This window comes from Dromiciops gliroides, chromosome 1, assembly GCF_019393635.1.
Source record: "Dromiciops gliroides isolate mDroGli1 chromosome 1, mDroGli1.pri, whole genome shotgun sequence".
Lineage (NCBI taxonomy): Eukaryota > Metazoa > Chordata > Mammalia > Microbiotheria > Microbiotheriidae > Dromiciops > Dromiciops gliroides.
In genome coordinates, this window is record NC_057861.1 from 490,399,746 (window position 1) to 490,420,160 (window position 20,415).

At 40.7% G+C, this 20,415-nt stretch overlaps 1 protein-coding gene across 4 annotated transcripts in view; it reads right to left on the reverse strand.

Annotated features, from left to right (window-relative positions):
- SLC5A10 (solute carrier family 5 member 10) overlaps positions 1-20,415 on the reverse strand; it is a 186,461-nt gene that overhangs the window by 155,888 nt on the left and 10,158 nt on the right. For all 4 annotated transcript variants that reach the window (XM_043978046.1, XM_043978048.1, XM_043978044.1 and 1 more), the window contains exons 4-5: positions 20,257-20,316; positions 14,483-14,587 (exon numbers count right to left, since the gene is read on the reverse strand). In XM_043978046.1, the coding sequence (XP_043833981.1) occupies positions 14,483-14,587; positions 20,257-20,316 (165 nt within the window). The remainder of the gene's footprint in view (positions 1-14,482; positions 14,588-20,256; positions 20,317-20,415) is intronic.

Sequence of the window (20,415 nt, forward strand, 5' to 3'; positions counted from 1 at the left end):
CCACACTTGGACCATATAGCACCTTAATCCTGGTTGTTTATAGAGGAAGTAGAAATGGCACTAAAGTGAATAAAGACTAAAAATGCAGCTGTATCAGATAATTAAGTAGACTACTTATGTTGAACTAGTGGGAAGAAATGTACCAGAGTTGTGAAAGATGGACAGGCATGGATGATTGTAAGCTACATTGTTAGAAGAAACTTCTACATCAATGAAATTACAAAGCCATCTGAGTATTTTGAGTTTTGGCATATAGGCAAGAGTTATAATCTGTGCTGTTGAAGGGAGCACCCACAGCAATGAGATCAGAAATCCCCTGAAGTGTCAAAATCCTTAAGTTAACCCAAAACCAGGGAACTTCGAAATGAAACTTGAGGGGAAAAAAAAAAGTTGGGGTTTTTTTTGTTTTTTTTTTTTTAGTAAGGCAATTGGGGTTAAGTGACTTGCCCAGGGCCACACAGCTAGTAAGTGTTAAGTGTCTGAGGCTGGATTTGAACTCAGGTACTCCTGAATCCAGGGCCGGTACTCTATCCACTGTGCCATCTAGCTGCCCCCCAAAAAGTTATTTTTTATTGAGGCACTTTGAGGTGTCCCGGTTCATAAAATAGTTCATAAAATCAGTAAACAAGTCAGTCAACAACAATTAAATATTATTAATATCGAATAAGTATTAAATACCTACTACATGGCAGGCATTGTGCTAAGTGCTGAGGATACAAAAAAAGGCAAAAGACAGTCCCTGCTCTCAAGGAGTTTACAATCTAATGTAATTGTAAGATTTAGAGCTTAAAGGCACCTTAGACATTATCTAATCCTAGTGACTTGCCCTACTTCAATATTTTGAATGATATCACTTAAATATTATTCAAGATTGTAAGGCATCAAGTTGAGGCATGCCAGTCATATATAGGAGGGGTAAAAGAGTTTCTTTATTGCTTCTCCACCCCAAATGTGCCGGGAAAAGTACTAAATAGGCCAATTGTCTGTGTGTGTTGTTCTGATTCATCACCACCACTAGGCATTCTGTTGCTCTAAGAATCATCTTTATTGGGGTAGGGGTGGGAAGTGTATCAGCTGCTCCAAGGACCACCTCAAAATAACACAATAGGTTACATTTATAAAGCACTTCAAATTTTATAAAGCACAAATTATATATTATTTCATTTCATCTTCATTATTTTATCCTAACAGGGAGGTAGCATAGTGGATGGAGTGACAAGCCTGAAGCCAGGAAGACTCATCTTCTTGAGTTCATATCTGACCTCAGACACTTAATAATTATGTGACCCTGGCCAAGTCCCTTAACCCTGTTTGCTTCAATTTCCTCATCCGTAAAACAAGCTGGAGAAGGAAATGTCAAACCACTACAGTATCTTTGCCAAGAAAACCTCAAAGTTGGTTCATGAAGAGTTGGATATGACTGAAACTACTGAACAGCTACAACAACATTACTATCCCCATTTTATTGATGAAGAAACTGAGGGTCAGAGGAGTCAAGTGATTTGCTCAGGGCCACAGAGTAACTGAGGCAAGAACTGAACCCCAGTTTTCCTAACTCCAAGTCCAGCATACTATCTACTTCCCTGATCTGCCTTGCCCTTCTCCTTATGTCATAGCTCCCCAACCCACATTCCCCCAAACACTGGCCACTCCTTGCTGCTTGTCTCTACTCATCCAGACCCCACCCACCCAGTCCCCTCAGGTCATTCATTCCCCATAGCTTGTCTCATTTGGTAGTCTGAGCATGAGAAGCTACCCCCTATTCTGCCAAAACAACTTTCGTGTCTGAATGTTCTCCACCTTTGTGGACACACCTATTGCCACTGCTCTTCTTTGGGATGGCCAAAGACAGGCAACACAAGTGTGGCTAATTGAAATTGATGTGGGAGATGCTTAGATCATCAGTTTCAAAACAAAGGAGAATACTTCCTTTTTTCCCTATCTTCCTTTGGTGAAGGAAGTAGCTTTGATACTTGAGTTAAATTTATACTGATTTTGGCAGCTCAAGACAGTGGTATTCTCTCTCTTTTTTTTTTTAAATACCTTTTTTTTTTTTTTTTGCGGGGCAATGGGGGTTAAGTGACTTGCCCAGGGTCACACAGCTAGTAAGTGTCAAGTGTCTGAGGCCGGATTTGAACTCAGGTACTCCTGAAACCAGAGCCGGTGCTTTATCCACTGTGCCACCTAGTCGCCCCTTTTTTTTTAGTTTTCAACATTCATTTTCATAAGATTTAGAGTTCCAAATTCTTCTCCCTCCCTTTCCTCCCTCCTCCACAAGACAGCAACCAATCTGATATAGGTTATATATGTACAATCCACAGGTACTCTTTTTTTTTAGTCTGTGTTCAATCGATATCAGTTCTTTCTCTGGGAGGAAGTAGATTTGAAAGGGGTTGCTCTCCTGCTCAATTTACTCTTCCCCAACTTGTGAGAAAGCTTTAAGGAAAGCCTTCCTTGGTGAAGAAGACAGCCCTTCTTCACAGAAATTAGTTTTCCTCTAAAATAGAGAATGAACCAGACTTCACCCTTTTGTGCACACAAAGACTTCAGGACTTTTGTTTCTTCCTAGCAGTCATACAGGAGCAGCTAGGTGTCATAGTGGGTAGAGCACAGGGCTTGGAATCAGGAAGACATCTTCCAGAGTTCAAGTCTGGCCTCAGACACCGCCTAGCTATTTCACCCTGGGTGAGTTACTTACCCCTATTTGCCTTGCTTTCCTCATCTGTAAAATGAGCTGGAGAAGGAAATGGCAAACCACCCCAGTATCTCTGCCAAGAAAACCCCAGCTAGTGTCATGAAGAGTTGGACACGACTGAAATGACCAAACAACAACAATGACTCCAGGCGTACAAGAAAAATAAAAGGTGACAGACTTGGAAAGGAAAGAAGCATCCAGAAATACCAGTCCCCAAATAGAAAGGAGATTCTAACATTCTACTATTTAGGGTCTGCTTAGAAGCAGAAGGAAACAGCCACAGTTGTGCTAATTCAGTAAAACAGCAAAGCATCATAGATCTAGATCAGGAAAGGAATGCAGAGGGCATCTAGTCCAACTCCCCCATTTTACAAAGGAGGAAGCTGAGGGAATTAACAGAACATCTCATTAAGTCCATAGAGGAACCTGAGGGAAGTGACTTGCTCAAAGTCATATATCAAATTAGGCTCAGAACCAGGATTACAATCCCCCTTTCATGATTGTATTCTCTAAAACCTTGAAGGCTACAACATCGATATAGGAAATCTACTTCAGCTAAATCCTCTGAACCTGCAGGAGGCCATGACTCACTAAAAATAAGTGATTATTGAAGACAGATTTCCTCACCTGGATCTGATGTGCATGGGAAAATAGCAAAAGGCAATAGAGACTAAGACAGAGCCACAGGCAGGAGGAAAGACCTTGACAGCTGAATCCTTCTCTTTTCCTTAAGGTTAAATACCACCAGGTAGCAGCTGCTTTATAAGGGGACTGGAAATTTGTTTCTTTCATAAGGTGCAGAGGGACAGGGGTCCAGAATTGCTAGCTCTATCAGGGGATTTATGTGATAGTCATCCAGGTGATTAACCAATCATATCATGAAGCAAAAATACAGGATAATCTCTTGTCAGTCTATAGTTCTACTTGCTGGGCTATCAGGGGAGGCAGCAATGTCCCCAAGACTTGCAACCCAGAATGCTTCTCAAGGATCTTCAGATGGAGACAGAAGAGAAAATGATTCAAAGAGGACTTCAAAGCACAACTAAAAGATGCTTCCAAGTCAGTATGGATATTCCTGGTGGGTCTGGCAACTAGGGAGGATGGGACAAGTTGCTTTGGAAGGAGAGAACAGAGGGACCAATGAGAGACCCAAGTTTTGCAGACTCTGAGCTAATAGGCGGTTCAGAGACTATGTGGTGCTTTAGCGCCCTCTTGTGTCTCCTTTCCTGATCTCTCAGTGACATGTTCCTGACCAAAAATTTAAGAATTCTGGTTAGCCTCACCAACTGAGCCAAACCCTACTTGAGTCAGACTGAGCCCTTAACCCCTTGTCAGCCCTCTTACAAAAGCATGCCATTGTTCAAGGCAAACTAAGAGAACAATCACCCCCAGCACAATAGGCACAACTCAGACAAGTGCTCTACCGGGGCTTTGAGTGTCTTTACATATTAATGTTGGCCCAAACCTGTGTCCTGGAGGATTTTCCTTCAGGCAAGTAAACTCCTGAGAGACAGAGAGGGATACAAACTGACTTTCACATACGTGTATATCTCTCACCTATCACATTATCTGCTCTCCTTCCCACACTCTACAATCTAGTCAAATTGACCTTCTCTTTGTTCTTCACATACAACACTGCCTCTGCCTTCTCCTTGCCTTTGCACTGGCCATCTCACTCACATACCTGGAATGAACTGCCTTCCTATCATTAGCTAAGAGTCCCTCCCTTCACTTAAGACACATAGCACAAACACCATCTTCTGACTGTTATTAATGCCCTCCCTCCCAAATTACCTTGTATTTAAACTACTTTTTATATGTTTATATTCATTTTATATTTATGCTATATACATATATGTAAGGTATATATGTATGTATATGTGTGTGTATATATCTATATGCCATTGGAATATAAGTAAGTAGGGATTGTTTCATTCTTTGTACTTATATCCCCTGGGCCTAGCACAGTGATTGGCACATAGTAGGTAATTAATTAGGGCAGCTTAGTGGTGCCATGGAGAGTGTGCTGGGCTTGAAGTTAGGAAGACTCAACTTCCTGAGTTCAAATCTGACTTCAGACACAATAGCTGTGTGACCCTGGGCAAGTCACTTATGGCAAACCAATCTAAAAGCTTTGCTAAGAACACCCCAAATGGGGTCACGAAGAGTTGGACATGACTAAAACGACCAAACAACAACGAGGCAATTAATTAATAAATGCTTATTGATTGATGAATTCTAAAGCCTGATGAGAGAGACCCAGCTAAGCCAGATCATCTCAAGCGCATTTGTAAATAAAACTGGGAGGAATTATCTATAAATAAATAGATGCAAAAAGGGAACAGGCTTACTAGCATTTCTATAGTAATCTAGTCGGATCCTTGATGAATAGTAAAATTATCACATTTCAACTCTACCACCTCCATTCCACCAGAAAGGGAATTAGCATTTGAAAAGATAAAATCAAGAAGAATAACTTGAACTGAACCATTAATACTTTAATGGGCCCATGATTTCACTGGTATAAGTATACCCTCCATTAGTTCATATCACAACTCATCCATTCCTTCTCATCCAATATTATTCTTGTCTATATCTTTCCATAAATCCTCCATACAGTATCTTTCCAAGATATTGAGTGGAATTCCTCCTTAGGAGCTTCCTATATATTGTAGACACCAACACAACATTTGGGCTTTCCCTAAGCTTTTCCTCACTCTTGCTCATGACCTAGACCACTCTTTTTCAATTCATACATGTCTTTGGCAATGCCTTTTTCTTTTTTTGCATTTCTTTTACAAGAGTGATTATTGGTATTATGTCTTAGTCTATTCACATACACCGTGTGTCTCTCCATTGCCCCCTGGGACGCTTGCAATGTGACCCATGATGAAACATTTACTTATGATATTTTGATGTATTTGTGATATCATCAATATAGGAACTTCTTTCAGCACTGCAAATTGCAAACCATGCAAATCTTCTCATCCTGCAAGCCTCTTGTCCACCTCTTTTCATAATTCCTTCACAGGAATTCTACCCAATGTATTATGGACCAAGGCATTTGGTATTCTAGATTTGTTGGCATTTCATGAATACCAGTGGTGCATAAGATTTGTCCACCAATTATCCTTCACTTTTACTTCATGACTGTCCCACCTCCTTATGTAGTCATATATTGCTGATATCATTTATACTGTTTCTTCTGTACAATTTATCATGGGTAATAAATGTGTTGTTACTTCCTATTTGAACTAATTATTCTTGTGAATGAGGTTGCTTAGCTCCATTGTTTTTATAATACTGAATGAAAGTGTTGTAAGCCGTCTAAATTTAGTGTCCTGAGGGGCAGCTAGGTGGCCCAGTGAATAAAGCACTGATCCTGGATTCAGGAGGACCTGAGTTCAAATCCAACTTCAGACACTTGACACTTACTAGCTGTGTGACCCTGGGCAAGTCACTTAACCCTCGTGACCACCCTGCCCCACCCCACCCCAAAAAAATCAGTGTCCTGGATAGAAGGCCTGATTATTCAACTCTAGTTCTATCTCTGCCTCCTTCAGTTTCATAGCACTGCCCCCAGGCAAAAGAATTTCCAAAAGTGGCTGCTCCTAAGTTCCAGCTACAGTAAACCAAGGCTAAGCTGAAAAGATGATCATGAGAGCACCACTTTGGTATGTTTAAGCCCTAGGGCTTTGTTATGGATGATAAGCAAAGTGGCAAGTCAGGCAGGTGATGGGCAAAGTGGTAGGTTGATAACAGCAGCACAGAGGGAGAGAATGATGAAATGAAGTAGAAGGTTTTGTTTAAAAGTACAAAGATTGGGGCAGCTAGATGGCACACCGGCCCTGGATTCAGGAGGACCTGAGTTCAAATTCGGATCAGACACTTAACAGTTACTAGCTGTGTGACCCGAGGCAAGTCACTTAACCCCAATTGTCACATACACACACACACACACACACATACACACACACACACCAAAAAAAAAAAAAAAAAAGGTACAAAGATTTGTGTAAGTCCAGATCAAGCACCTAGCTTTTAGATCTGAGAAAAGTAAGTGGAAAAGAGACTCAGCCCAGGTGTGTTGGTAAATGTTTAACAACAGGGCTGGGGGTGGGGTGGGATGTGGCTTATACACTCACACTTTTATGTTTAATCTGCATTATTAACACTTTCTTAAATCTGGACAATCAACAAAAACAATAATCAAGCCCTGATTTATAGCAAATGCCAATTTCTGAGGCATAAATGCTCACACTGAAAATTTAACAATAAGCCTCTTAGAGCTGGCTCCAGCATATCTCTGGACACGTGGGTATCAATCTCCAGGATGTCCAGAAAAGATTAACACTAATATAGGATGCCCCAAAGGACTGCACTAACCCAGAAGGCAGCCAAGCCTATCCCAGGTGGTCTGTGGAAGTACCCATACTTGGGAGCACTTCCCTATGGCACAGACAGAATCAGTTATGGCCCCATATACTGGAAACCCATGACCTGGCATCACTTGGCACGGCCTCCTTCTTAGGTGTCTTTCAACTTTCCTGCCTAGGCTCAAAGTGCACCCACTGGGGCCCACCACTTCAGTTCAAACTGTCACCTTTGCAGGGGATAGTGAGATCGCCATCCAGATAGTGCTCCTGGACCAGGAGATCGTCATTATACCAGGGGTGAGAAAATCCCTGAGAGATACATCACTCAGCATCGTCACTCATTTAAGTCCATCCAAGGAACCCTAGAGGTTCAGATCTGTGTCTGCTCCATGCTTGTTCTGTTTCCATGCTCTGAACATAACCAAGCCCAGTCCAGGGTCCTAAAACTCTGACCCTGCTTTTTCATGGTGTCCTCCATTACATTTGTAACTGGATATGGATATGTTTCCATTGCCAGTTCTTCTCTTTTCTTGATTGACTCAGGTAAGTCGTAGGGAGTTCTGGGAGGTTGACATAATACCTGAGAAGCATTCATGCTATCTGGACTCCCACTCACTATACTTCGTATCTTGCTGAAAGCTACCATCAGAAGATTCCCCAATTCCTTCTGTCTTTTCTTGGGAAGCTGCATGACAGTCTTCTTATCTTTGTTCATTAAGCTCACCACTTCTACTTGAGGTAATAAATCTAGCGCCTTCTGCATGCAAACTAGACTTTTACTGAGCTTCATATAAATGGCTTGTACTTTCTTCTCAAAGCTCTAGATGATCCCAAGGAGTGGTCATCCCATTTCCTGACTGTTACAGTCAATTTGCTGGTTTCTTGTTTTTTTCCTTAACTGCAGGTAAAGCTCTTTTACTTGTTCTTCTAGATCATTCAAGGTTCCCCCTTGTTTCTGACTCATTGGGGTCCTTGGTAGGTCTATAGTATCTCTCTGTAGGGCCATCATCTGTTCTCCCAGAAGTTTCACATCTGTCTCCCCTCTGCAGAAATCTAGCTGAGCCATGGATGCCATTAAAATTCTTCACCTTGGAGAGGCTGCTGTTATTGCAAAGGAGGTTCATCATAGCCGCTCTCTGCCTATAGTCTTCCTTCAGGGTTCAGTTCGTATGCCACACCTGACCCCATACTTTCCTCAGCTGGAAAAAGGGAATTCTGCTTGGGTTCTTGAACTATTTGTTTTTTTGTTTGTTTGTTTTGTTTTGTTTTTTAAAGTGAGGCAATTGGGGTTAAGTGACTTGCCCAGTCACACAGCTAGTAAGTGTTAAGTGTCTGAGGCCGAATTTGAACTCAGGTACTCCTGACTCCAGGGCCGGTGCTCTATCCACCTCGCCACCTAGCTGCCCCGTGAACTATTTGTTGCTCTTTGAATAGGATATTCTTATCTCCCACCTCCATGCCTTTGTACTGGTTGTGCCCCATGCCTACAATGCTCTCTTTACCTCTGATTCCCCCTTCCAACATCTTCAGGAGATTTCTCCCACTATTACTCCAACTCTTTCTTTTATATTAAATCTCTCTCTATCGACTGGTTCCTTCACTGCTGCCTACAAACACATTCAAGTCTCCCACATCCTTTAAAAACTCTCCTAGATTTTATCATTCTTACTACTTAACATGTTATATCTCTCAGCTAAACTCCTCAAAATGACTGTCTACACTCAATGCCTACACTATTTGCTGTCCTCTCACTCTCTTCTTAACTCATGTCTATGCAGATGACTCTTAGATATCTATATACCTGTCTATCTATCCATTCCATCTATCCATTCCATCTATCCATTCCATCTATCTATCTATCTATCTATCTATCTATCTATCTATCTATCTATCTATCTATCTATCTATCTATCTATCTATCCTTGAGCAGCTAGGTAGCACAGTGAATAGGGCACTTGACCTGGAGTCAGAAAGCCCAGATTTCAAATTTGACCTCAGACACTTACTAGCTCTGTGACCTTGGGCAAGTCACTTAATGCCTGCCTAAAACTGAAGAAGGAAATGGTAAGCCATTCTAGTATCTTTGCCAAGAAAACCCTATGGACACTTGTCCACAGGGTCATAAAGAGCTGCCTCCTAATGAATGACCGAACAACAAAAATCTATCCAGCCTTGCATTCTCTTCTTAGCTCCAACTCTGCATTACAAACTATCTCCTGAATATTTTGAATGGCATACTCCCAGTCATGTCAAACTCAACACATCTGAAATGAAATCTATAATCTTTCCAAAAAAACTCCACTTATCTTCCCAAGTTCCCTATTACTATCAAGTATACTATCATCTTTCCAAGTTCACAATTTTGATGTCATCTTCGACTCCTCACTCTGATTCACCCCATACATGCATCCAATAAGTTGCCAAATCTTGACGTTTCTATCTTCACAACATTTCTGGCATACGTATCTTCCTTTCCTTCTGCATGATCACCACCCTAATTCAATTCTTTATTATCTCTTCTGTAGCCTATTGCCTCTTAATTGCTCCCTACCTCAAGCTTCTCCCCAATCCATCCCACACACAGTTGCCAAGTGAATCTCCTAAATGATAGGTCTGATGAAATCATCTGCCTACTCAAGAGAATCCAGTGGCTCCCTATTACCCCTAAAATCAAATAGAAATTTCTCTGTTCAGTATTTAAAGATTTTTAGTACTTCCAATTAAGACAGTGACATGAATGTTCTTCGGGAAGTTCAGCTCTCTCATGTAAGCCTCAACAAATATCTGAAAATGATTTCAAAAAGACTAATGATTGGGGCAGCTTGGTGGCGCAGTGGATAGAGCACTGGCCCTGGAGTCAGGAGGACCTGAGTTCAAATCTGGCCTCAAGACACTTAACACTTACTAGCTGTGTGACCCTAGGCAAGTCATTTAACCCCAATTGCCTCACTAAATTAATTAATTAATTAATTAATTTTTTTAAAAGACTAATGATAAAACCTAAAAGTAAGAAGAGTGATAAGCTCTTCTACCCAGGTGAGAATTACACCCAAAAAAAGGCAGGTAGAGAGTGGGGTGGGAAGGCAGCATGAATACAGGTAAGCCCAGTAAATGGCAAACCCAGAGAGAGGGGTCATGCCAAGAAAGCCATTCAAACTCAGATAAATGAACCAGAAGTCAGAAAAACCACTCCAGGAAAGGTAACTGGATGAAAAGTAAACAGGTTAGTAAAGGTAGGCATGGGAGCCCATAGGGAAGCAGTGTGAGCTCCTATAAACCCACCTAAAACCATCCAGTCAGTACAGAAAGGGGAGAGAGGTCCACTAGCCACCTCAGGCTCTAGTAGTCAGAGGCCTAAAACTAAATCCCCACCATGGCTTGTCAGAACATTAGTGGAGACAGAACCAGCTCCCAAAGATAACTGCACAGGGAAATAGGACCTAGTCATATTTGCTTGAGAAAGCCACAGAATGAGACAGGGAGAGCTCAGCATCTGGATACCAATGCCATGAAGCACATGCAGGAGGTCTGAGAGCACAGTGACTTCCAGCATCCCCCTGAGGCCTGTCAGGGCCACAGCAGGTGAAGGAAACAATTCCTCATTAGAGATCATGCAAGGAAAAGACAAGCGTCTGGACAATGTCAGAACCCACCATGGACCATCTGGAGATTGAGTTAAAAGTCAGAAATTTCAGCAAAATGGTAGGGCCTGATGCCAGCCAGTCCTATCTGGATCAGCACTGGCAGCAACATCCAGACTACAAAGGAGTTAATCAATCAATCAACAACCATTTACTATGTGCTAGGCACTGTGCTAAATGCTGAAATCAGGCTCAAAGAAGGCCAACTCAACCCATTCAGGAGGACTGGAGGAGAAAGGTCTGAGTACAAAGTGCCAAACTAAGAACTGAGGCTGAAAATGTGAGTAAACGAAAGAAAACACAAACACCAAGAATAAAAACCAAGGCTTAAGAGAAAAAGAGAGGGGCAGCTAGGTGGCACGGTGGATAGAGTACTGGCCCTGGGTTCAGGAGGACCTGAGTTCAAATCCAGCCTCAGACACTTGACACTTACTAGCTGTGTGACCCTGGGCAAGTCAATTAACCCCAACTGCCTCACCAAAAAAAAAAAAAAAAGAGAGAGAGAAACTCTATAACTTCTTTTTATAATTTATTTTTATTTTCAGTTCCAAATTTTCTCCCTCTCTCTGTCTTCCTCCACGCATTGAGAAGGCAAGAAATAGAATATCCATTACACATATGAAGCCATACAAAAACATATTTCCTCATCATCCATGTTCCAAGAGAGGAAAAAGAAAGAGAAAAAATTATGCTTCATTCTGCACTCTGGATCCTAACCCCACAACTTCTTCAAGAAGAATTTCAAACTAAAAAATGGCTTGGCCACAAGGACTACAAGAATGACTAGAAGAAATGGAACAAGAGAACAAAATAAAATTAGAACTTAAGTGAAAGTTGGGGAAGAAAAATTTGGAAGAACAAATATTTATTAAGCATTTCTAATATGATAAGCTCCGAAGGATATTCAAATGAAATGTGTAGTCTAGTGGAACATATGCTGCCTTTGTAATTACTGGAGATGAGTTCAAGTACTGACTACCTACGTGAATTCAGAAAGTGCCAATCTAGGCCTGTTTCCTTATATGAACAATAAAGTAGTTGAGCTAGAGCCACTAAGGTAATTTCCAGTTCTATTTCCATGATCCTATGGATTGTATTATGATTTGAGGATAAAAAAAAATAAATACTTTAAAGAGTTCAATAAATATGGCAGAGAGAGTAACTATACCAGAGAAGCCATTTAAAAAATATCTTGGTCACAAGGGCCACAAGAGTGGCTAAAAAGAAATGAAAATAAAAATGAAATGAGAGATAAAGGGGTGGGGGGAATGGAAAGGAAAACAAGTATATTAAAATAGAAACTAAACTCTTACCATGTAGTGGACTCCTTAAAAAAATGAATAAGCAACTAACTTCCCCCCAAAAAAAAACCTTTAATGACTTTCAGGAGATAATAAGAAATATTAGAATATAGTGAAAAGATTTTTAAAATAAAAAAGATTTAAGGTATATATTATTAAAAAGCAATTGTGGGGCAGCTAGGTGGCGCAGTGGATAAAGCACTGGCCTTGGATTCAGGAGAACCTGAGTTCAAATCCAGCCTCAGCCAGTTGATTCTTACTAGCTGTGTGACCCTGGGCAAGTCACTAAACCCTCATTGCCCTGCCCCCCCCCCCCAAAAAAAAGCAATTATGCTCTACTGTGTGTATGTGAATACTCTTATTCTGGTGTTTACGTTCAGAATAAAAAAATAAAATTTTTTAAAATAGAAAAAAAGAAACACAAGCATAGTCAAGATAAAACTAGAAAGGTAAACAGATTTGAGTGATTGGAAGGGACTCAGTAATGATGAAGTGCTTACATTCTAATAGTGGGAGAAGAAACAAATATTCTTTCTTTCTTTTTTTCTTTTTGACAAATATTCTTTCACAACCCTAATTCCTTTAAGGATCCCAGAGGGAATGAAATAAAACAAATACAGGAACTGAGTGTGGTTCTGTTCTGTTTGGTTGATTTTAAGTGAGGAAAGAAAAATGAGACCAACATATCAAAATTTTTGTATGAATATGCTTATTAATTAAAAGAATAGGTTTTTTACTTTTCTTTTTTGGGGGGAGTAGGGAGAGTGTGGGAGTTTTGATATTGATTCTAAAAAAAAGGAGGAAAATAAAGAAAAGTGTCAATGAATCATTTAAAAATAAGCAGAAAAGATCAGAAGAAAGTTCTAAAGGGTTATAGGTAATAAAAAAAAGGTTTTGGAACTTCGTTGTTAAATTTGAATTTTTTTTTTTAAGTGATATAGGGGCAGCTAGGTGGTGCAGTGGATAAAGCACTAGCCCTGGATTCAGGAGGACCTAAATCAAACAGTACATAACAGAAACTGACAGTTTCATATACAATCTCTTTTTTGTTTGTTGGGGGTTTTTTTTGGGGGGGAGGGTATATTGAAATGTTCATGTTTGTTAATGCTTTTAAAGTTCATAATAAAAAAATTAAAAATAAAAAGGCTATTTACAACCTGGCCCCTTCCTACCCTCTCAATCTTCCTTCATATTACTCCTCTCCATGAATTCTGGGATACAGCCACCTTGCCTGTTTAGCAGACATGATATACTATATCCCCTGTGCCTGTGCTTGTCTGTCTTCCATCCCATGCCTGGAATGTCTCTCTCCTCCCCTTGTCTCTTAGAATTCTGGTTTCCTGCAAGATTCAGCCCATGTGCCATCTGCTTTAAGACTTTTCCTGATTACTGTCTCTATTCCTACTCCCAATTCCTTGGGCCCACCCTCTCAAAATTACTTTATATTCATTTTGTATATATCATTTTTATTTGCATATATCACATTTATCATTCATATGGTATTTCCTCTCTAAAAATGGAAGAGATCCTTGAGGGTACTATTTCATTTTTTTTCTTCTTATCTAGAATTTAGCACAGTGCCTGGCATCTAGTAAATGCTTAATAAATGTTAGTTGATGAACATATCAATAGATGTAGAAAAGCATTCAATAAAATATAGCAATGTTTGTCTCCCTTCTTTGAAGAAGTGGGGGATGATGGATATGGAATATTATGGATACTGTCTATGTTATTTAGTTTTGTTGAACAGCTTTTTTTTCTTTTTCTTTCCTTTCTTACATGGAAAGTTTTGTTGGGCAGAAAAGGAGATAACTAGGAAATAGATTCAGGAATAAAGGTAACATAAAAACAAAATATGTAAGCAACATTTAAATATATTTAAAATAAAATATAGCATCCATTCACAATGTAAAACATTTAGAACAGGAATAGGAGTATTTTTCTTTGACACAATAATAAATAATACATAAAACCCAGAGCTAGACTTTTAGGTAGTTGAGGAGCATTAAAAGCATTCCCACTCAAAACAGGTACATAACAGGGGTGTCCATTTTAACTATTTAAGGCAGTATTAGAAATGCTAACAATTGCCATTGGACAGTAAAAATAAATTAGAGACATTGACATTAAAAACAAAAAAATTGGGGGCAGCTAGGTGATGCAGTGGATAAAGCACCAACCCTGGATTCAGGAGGACCTGAGTTCAAATTTGGCCTCAGACAGTTGACATTTAACCTGGGCAATTCACTTAATCCTCATTGCCCTACCAAAAATACCAACATCATAAAACAAACAAAAAACAAGACAAAACAAAAAAAATTTGTTGCAGATGACATTGTTTACCTGTAGATCCATCATTTTTTTTTTTTGCCTTAAAAAAAAATCTCCCTTCCTCTCACTTTAGATCCCAAATAACCCAGGCAGCAGTTCCCCATGTACCCAGAACTTTCCCAGGCCAGGGCTACTCACAGATATCTTGGTGAAAACAGACATCAGCAATGAAAAGATGGACAAGAACATGCGTATCCTAGACCTTCCGTATCTCTTCTGAAGGTACTCAGGCATGGTGACAAGCTGGTGGGGAAGGACATACACAAAGTCATCATGAACTCCAAATTCTCTCTGGCCTTCATATCTTCCCACTCCAACCTTCAGTAATCTCTGACTGCCTTCAACACTTACCGATACTTTGACACTTATATTGGGTTTTGTTTGTTGTTTTGTGTGGGGGTTTTTTTTGATGGTGATAGCTAGTATTTATATAGCACTTTTAAGGTTTTCAAACGTCTTTACATGTTATCATATTTAATAATAATAATAATAATAATAACAGTGTTTAGTATGTGCGAGGCACTGTCCTGAACGCTTCAGAAATATTATTTTATTTCATCCTCACAACCATGGGAAGTAGGTGCTATCATTATCCCTATTTTACAAATGAGGAAACAGAGGCTAAGCGACTTGCCCAGGGTCACACAGCTAGTAAGTGTCTGAAGCCAGATTTGAATTTAGGTCTTCCTGATCCCAGGCCTGCAGTTCTATCCACTGAGCCACCCAGCTACTTTTTTGTTTTGTTTTGTTTTCAACATTCATTTTCATAAGATTTAGAGTTCCAAATTTTTCTCCCTCCCTCCCTCCCTTTCCTCCCCCCTCTACAAGATCCCAATCAGGTTATATGTGTACAATCCACAAGTGTTCTTTTTATTAGTTCTTTCTATCGGGGTGCCTTGGGATTGTCTTGGATCATTGCACTGCTGAAAGTAGTTGTCATTCACAATTGCTCATTGAACAATACTGCTGTCACTATGCACAATGTCCTTCTAGCTCTGCTCACTTCACTATACATCGATGTTCATTAGTCTTTCCAGGTTTTTCATGGATCATCCTGTTTGTCATTTCCTGTAGCACAAGACCATTCCACTACAATCATATAACACAGCTTTTTCCATCATTCCTCAATTGATGGACATTCCCTTGATTCTCAGTTCTTAGCCTCCACCAAGAGTTGCTATAAATATTTTTTGTACAATTTTCCCCCTTTTCTCTTTTTCATGATTACTATTGTTAACTGTTTCCCTTCCATCCTATTCCCTTCCCCATGATATTTATTCTATTATCCATCTTCTTTCATCCTATCACTCTTCAAAAGAGATTTGCTTCTGTCTGTCCCCTCCCCCACTCTGCCCTTCCTTCTTTTGCTCCTCTCTCTTTATCCCCTTCCCCTCCTATTTTCCTGCAGGGTTAGAGAGATTACTCCACCTAATTGAGTGTGTACATTATTCCCTCCTTGAGCCAATTCTAATGAGATTGAGGTCTTTGAGCCAATTCTGATGAGTGTTAGGCTCATTTACTGCCCAGATTAAACAGATTACTACACCCAGTTGGGTGGGTCTGTTAGTCCCTCCTTGAAGCAGCTCTGATGAATTTAAGGTTGTTGAGCCTTTTCTGATGAGTAAAATTCATTTACTGCCCTGCTCCTCTCCCATCTCTTCCCCCATTCCATAAGCTTTTTCCTGTTACTTTCATGTAGGATTTCACTTCTGCCCTTCCCCCTCCCCCAGTGAATTCCCTTCACCCCTCAATTTAACCCTAAATATGTCATCGCCTAGCTAAGTGACACAGTGGACAAAGCATCCCCCCCTGGACCCAGGGGGATCCCAGCCAAAACCTGGCCTCAGACACAAGACAGTTGCCCACTGTACGACCCCAGGTATGTCCCCCAGCTCCAATTTTTTATAGTTCTCTAGGGTCTTGTATTTGAAAGTAAATTTTACCATTCAGTTCAGGTAATTCCATCACAAATATCTGAAAATCTTTTTCATTAAAGTCCCATTTTTTCCGCTGAAAGATTATGCTGAGTTTTGCTGGGTAGGTGATTCTTGGTTGTAATCCCATTTCCTTTGCCCTTTGGAATATCATATTCCATGCCCTCCAGTCCTTTAATGTAGAAGCTGCTAGATCTTGTGCTATCCTGACTGGGGCTCCACAGTACTTGAATTCTTTCTTTTTGGCAGCTTGCAAAATTTTCTCCTTGACCTGAGAGTTCTAGAATTTGGCTATAATATTCCTAGGAGTTGTCCTTTTGGGATCTCTTTCTGGAGGTGATTGGTGGATTCTTTCAATTTCTATTTTAGCTTCTTCTTCTAGAATTTCAGGGCAATTTTCCCTGAGAATATCTTGGAAGATGGTATCTAAGCTCTTTCCTTGATCATGGTTTTCAGGTAGACCAATAATTTTCAAATTCTCTCTTCTGGACCTATTTTCCAGGTCAGCAGTTTTTCCCAGAAGATATTTCACATTGCCCTCTATTTTTTACATATAAGGTATTTTATTTTTTCCATTACATGTAAAGATAGTTCTCAACTTTTGTTTATACAAGCTTTACAATTTCAGATTTTTCTCCCTCCCTCCCCTCCCTCCCCCCTCCCCTAGACAGCAGGTAATCTGATATAGGTTATATCTATATATCTATATACATATACATATAGATAGATAGATAGATAGATATACACACACACACATATATATATATATACACATAATAACATTAATCCTATTTCTGCATTAATCCTGTTACAAGAGAAAAAATCAGAGCAGTGATGCAAAACCTCAAAATAGAAAAAAAAAACAACAGCACCCAAAACAAAAGAAATAGTACGGTTCAATCAGCATCTATACTCCACAGTTCTTTTTTTTTTTTTCTTGGATTTGGAGATCCTCTTCTATCATGAGTTCCCTGGAACTCTTCTGTACCATTGCATTGGTGAGAAGAATATAGTCCATCACAGTATGCCCTCTATTTTTTATTCATTTGGATTTGCTTTATTGTGTCTTGGTTTCTCATAAAGTCACTGGCTTCCATTTGTTCAATCCTCATTCTTAGGCAATTATTTTCATCAGAGAGCTTTTGTACCTCCTTTTCCATTTGGCCAATTTGACTTTTCAAGCTGTTGACTTTTTTCTCATGTCTTTCCTGCATCACCCTCATTTCTCTTTCCATTTTTTCCTCTACCTCTCTAACTTTATCTTCAAAGTTCTTTTTGGGCACCTCTATGGCCTGAGACCAATTCGTATTTTTCTTGGAAGCTTTAGATATAGGGGCCCTGACGTTGACATCTTCCTCTGACGGTGCCCCTTGGTCTTCCTTGTTACTGAATAAACTTTCTATGGTCCTCACCTTTCTCTGTCGGATCATCTTGCTTTTCTTTTACTAGACTTTTATCTCCTTAAAGTAGGGCACTGTTTCCAGGCTGCACTATCCCAAGCTTAAGAAGTCCCAGGTAGGGGCGGCTAGGTGGCTCAGTGGATAGAGCACCAGCCCTGGAGTCAGGAGTACCTGAGTTCAAATCCGGCCTCAGACACTTAACACTTACTAGCTGTGTGACCCTGGGCAAGTCACTTAACCCCAATTGCCTCACTAAAAAAAAAAAAAAGTCCCAGGTGGTATGATTTAAGGAGAATCAGGTTCTTCACTAGCCTGGCCTGTTCCCTGGTCCTTAGATGACCCCGGACCAACTTGCTAATCAACCAGCTTTGTGTGTTGTGGTTGTTAGTTCCAACGAGCCTGTGCCCCTCCCCCACCTGGGCCACTGCTACTCGAGCCTACCTCCTGGTAGTAAAATCCAAGGGGTGTAAAATCCAAGTTCTGCCTTAGCACCAGCATAGACCCCTGTAGTCTCCCCCCTGCCCAGGGCTCAGCCCACTCACCAGACTGTGAGCTTAGTTCCAGACAACACTGGCACTTCAACTGATTCAGGGTCTCCTTCTCTGGTGAGGCCTTCCTGGGACTGGATCTGTGTCAGGGTGACTGTGGGGTTGAGTTCCACTCCTGTATTAGCACAGCAGCTCCCTCCTTCTGACCTTCCAAGCCGTTCTTGATTAGAAGATAATTTTAGCACATTCTTCTGAGTTTTACTGCTCCAGGCATTTTCCTATGGTGTTATTTGGATGTTTTTTTATTTGGATGTTTTTTTGGAGCAATCTTGTCATGAGTTCAGGAGCTCACTCCCTTTCCTCCAGCATCTTGGCTCTGCCCCAGAAGTCCTCATTAAGCATTGTTTTTGTTGTTATTGTTGTTGTTTTGTTTTGTTTGCAGGGCAATGAGGGTTAAGTGACTTGCCCAGGGTCACACAGCTAGTAAGTGTCAAGTGTCTGAGGCCGGATTTGAACTCAGGTCCTCCTGACTCCAGGGCCAGTGCTTTATCCACTGCGCCACCTAGCCGCCCCGTTTTGTTTTGTTTTGTTTTGTTTTGTTTGAGACTGGGTCTCCGTATCTCACCCAGGCTTGGAAGTCCATTGGCTACTCACAGGCCAAACATAATACTGATCAGTATGGAGGCTTAAACTTGCTCCATTTTTTCCAACCTGCTCTAGTTTGTCCTCCTTAGGAGGAACTCGAGAAGAGATCCACCAGTTCCCGCCTCCCTGGCAATGGGGACTACAGGCAAATACCATCATGCCTAGCTCTTGTACTCTTCTTCTTCTTCTTCTTCTTCTTCTTCTTGGCAGGGCAATGAGGGTTAAGTGACTTGCCCAGGGTCACACAGCTAGTAAATGTCAAGTGTCTGAGTCTGGATTTGAACTCAGGTCCTCCTGAATTCAGGACCAGTGCTTTATCCATTGTGCCACCTCTTGTACTTTTCTTGAGTCTGTTCTGTCAAGAGTTGCTAAGCCTACCAAATCTTCTCTGGGGAACACCAGTTGCTGAAACCCATTGCCTAAGTCATGAAGGGTTAACAAATGAGGAAACTGAGGCACAGAGATTTCAAATGATTTTCCCACAATTCCATAACTGGCAAGTATCTGAGGCCAGATTTGAACCCAGATCTTCCTTGACTCCAAGCCCAGCACTCTACTTTAACCATCTAAAAATAGAGTTGTGCAGACAAGATAAAACCAACATATAGTGCTAGAGAAAGCATACTGGATCTGGAGTCAGAAAATCTCGGACTCCCTGTTGAGACAGTAGCTGAATGACTAAGAATGTTAGTTAACCTCTATGAGCCTTAGTTTCTTCATCTGCAAAATGAGATTACTCTTACTGTTTATCTAACAGAGCTGTTGTGAAGAAGGTGCTTCAGCAACATTCAGTTGCTAAGTAACTCTTCAGTTCCCTGTGATGATCTCATGATTCATTTTAAGTGATGCCCAGTCGAGGTACTGCAGGGACCTGCCTCATCTTGGAGGGGAGGGAGGAAAGAAGAATCTATAAATTTACTGGTAAAGGGAATTCCCAGTGAGGAAACTTCCCTCTACCAATGAAGATCAATAGCTGTTCATCTCAGAGAGCCATCCAGGGCTTTCAGAAGCTTTGGCTTGCCCATGGTCATATAGTCAGAATGTATCAGTGATGACCCAAACCCAAGAATTTCCCTCAGAATATGTAAATATGTGTATACATATATGTACATGCATAGGTATATGTATAAGTATATGTGCATATGCATATGGATGTGTATGTGTATATACACATACACATACACACACACACATATATGTTGTTGAGTTTTTTTAATTAGCAGATCCAACCTAGAAAGAAGTCTGGATATCATGGACTGAGTTGGTACATGACTGACTACATGTGATACAGCTGCCCATAGCCATGAAATCATGTATCTCTTGTTTCATGACACATTGACCTTCTCAGTCCCTACCTTCCGGTCCCATCATCACTCCCTTATTGCCCAAGGTTCATGCCACCAAATATCATTGGTCATTTTGTATAATCTAGAAAATGGACTCACCTCTGAGGAGATGTAGATGGGCACAAATACCCATGCCAGTGCCAGCAACACATATGTCGCCTAAAGGGTGACAAAGATGGTATAAGTACTTGCTCCCTCCATGAGAATGAACCCTACAGTGAGAGGCAGGATACCTGGGCCTAGCACGAGCTCAGCCAC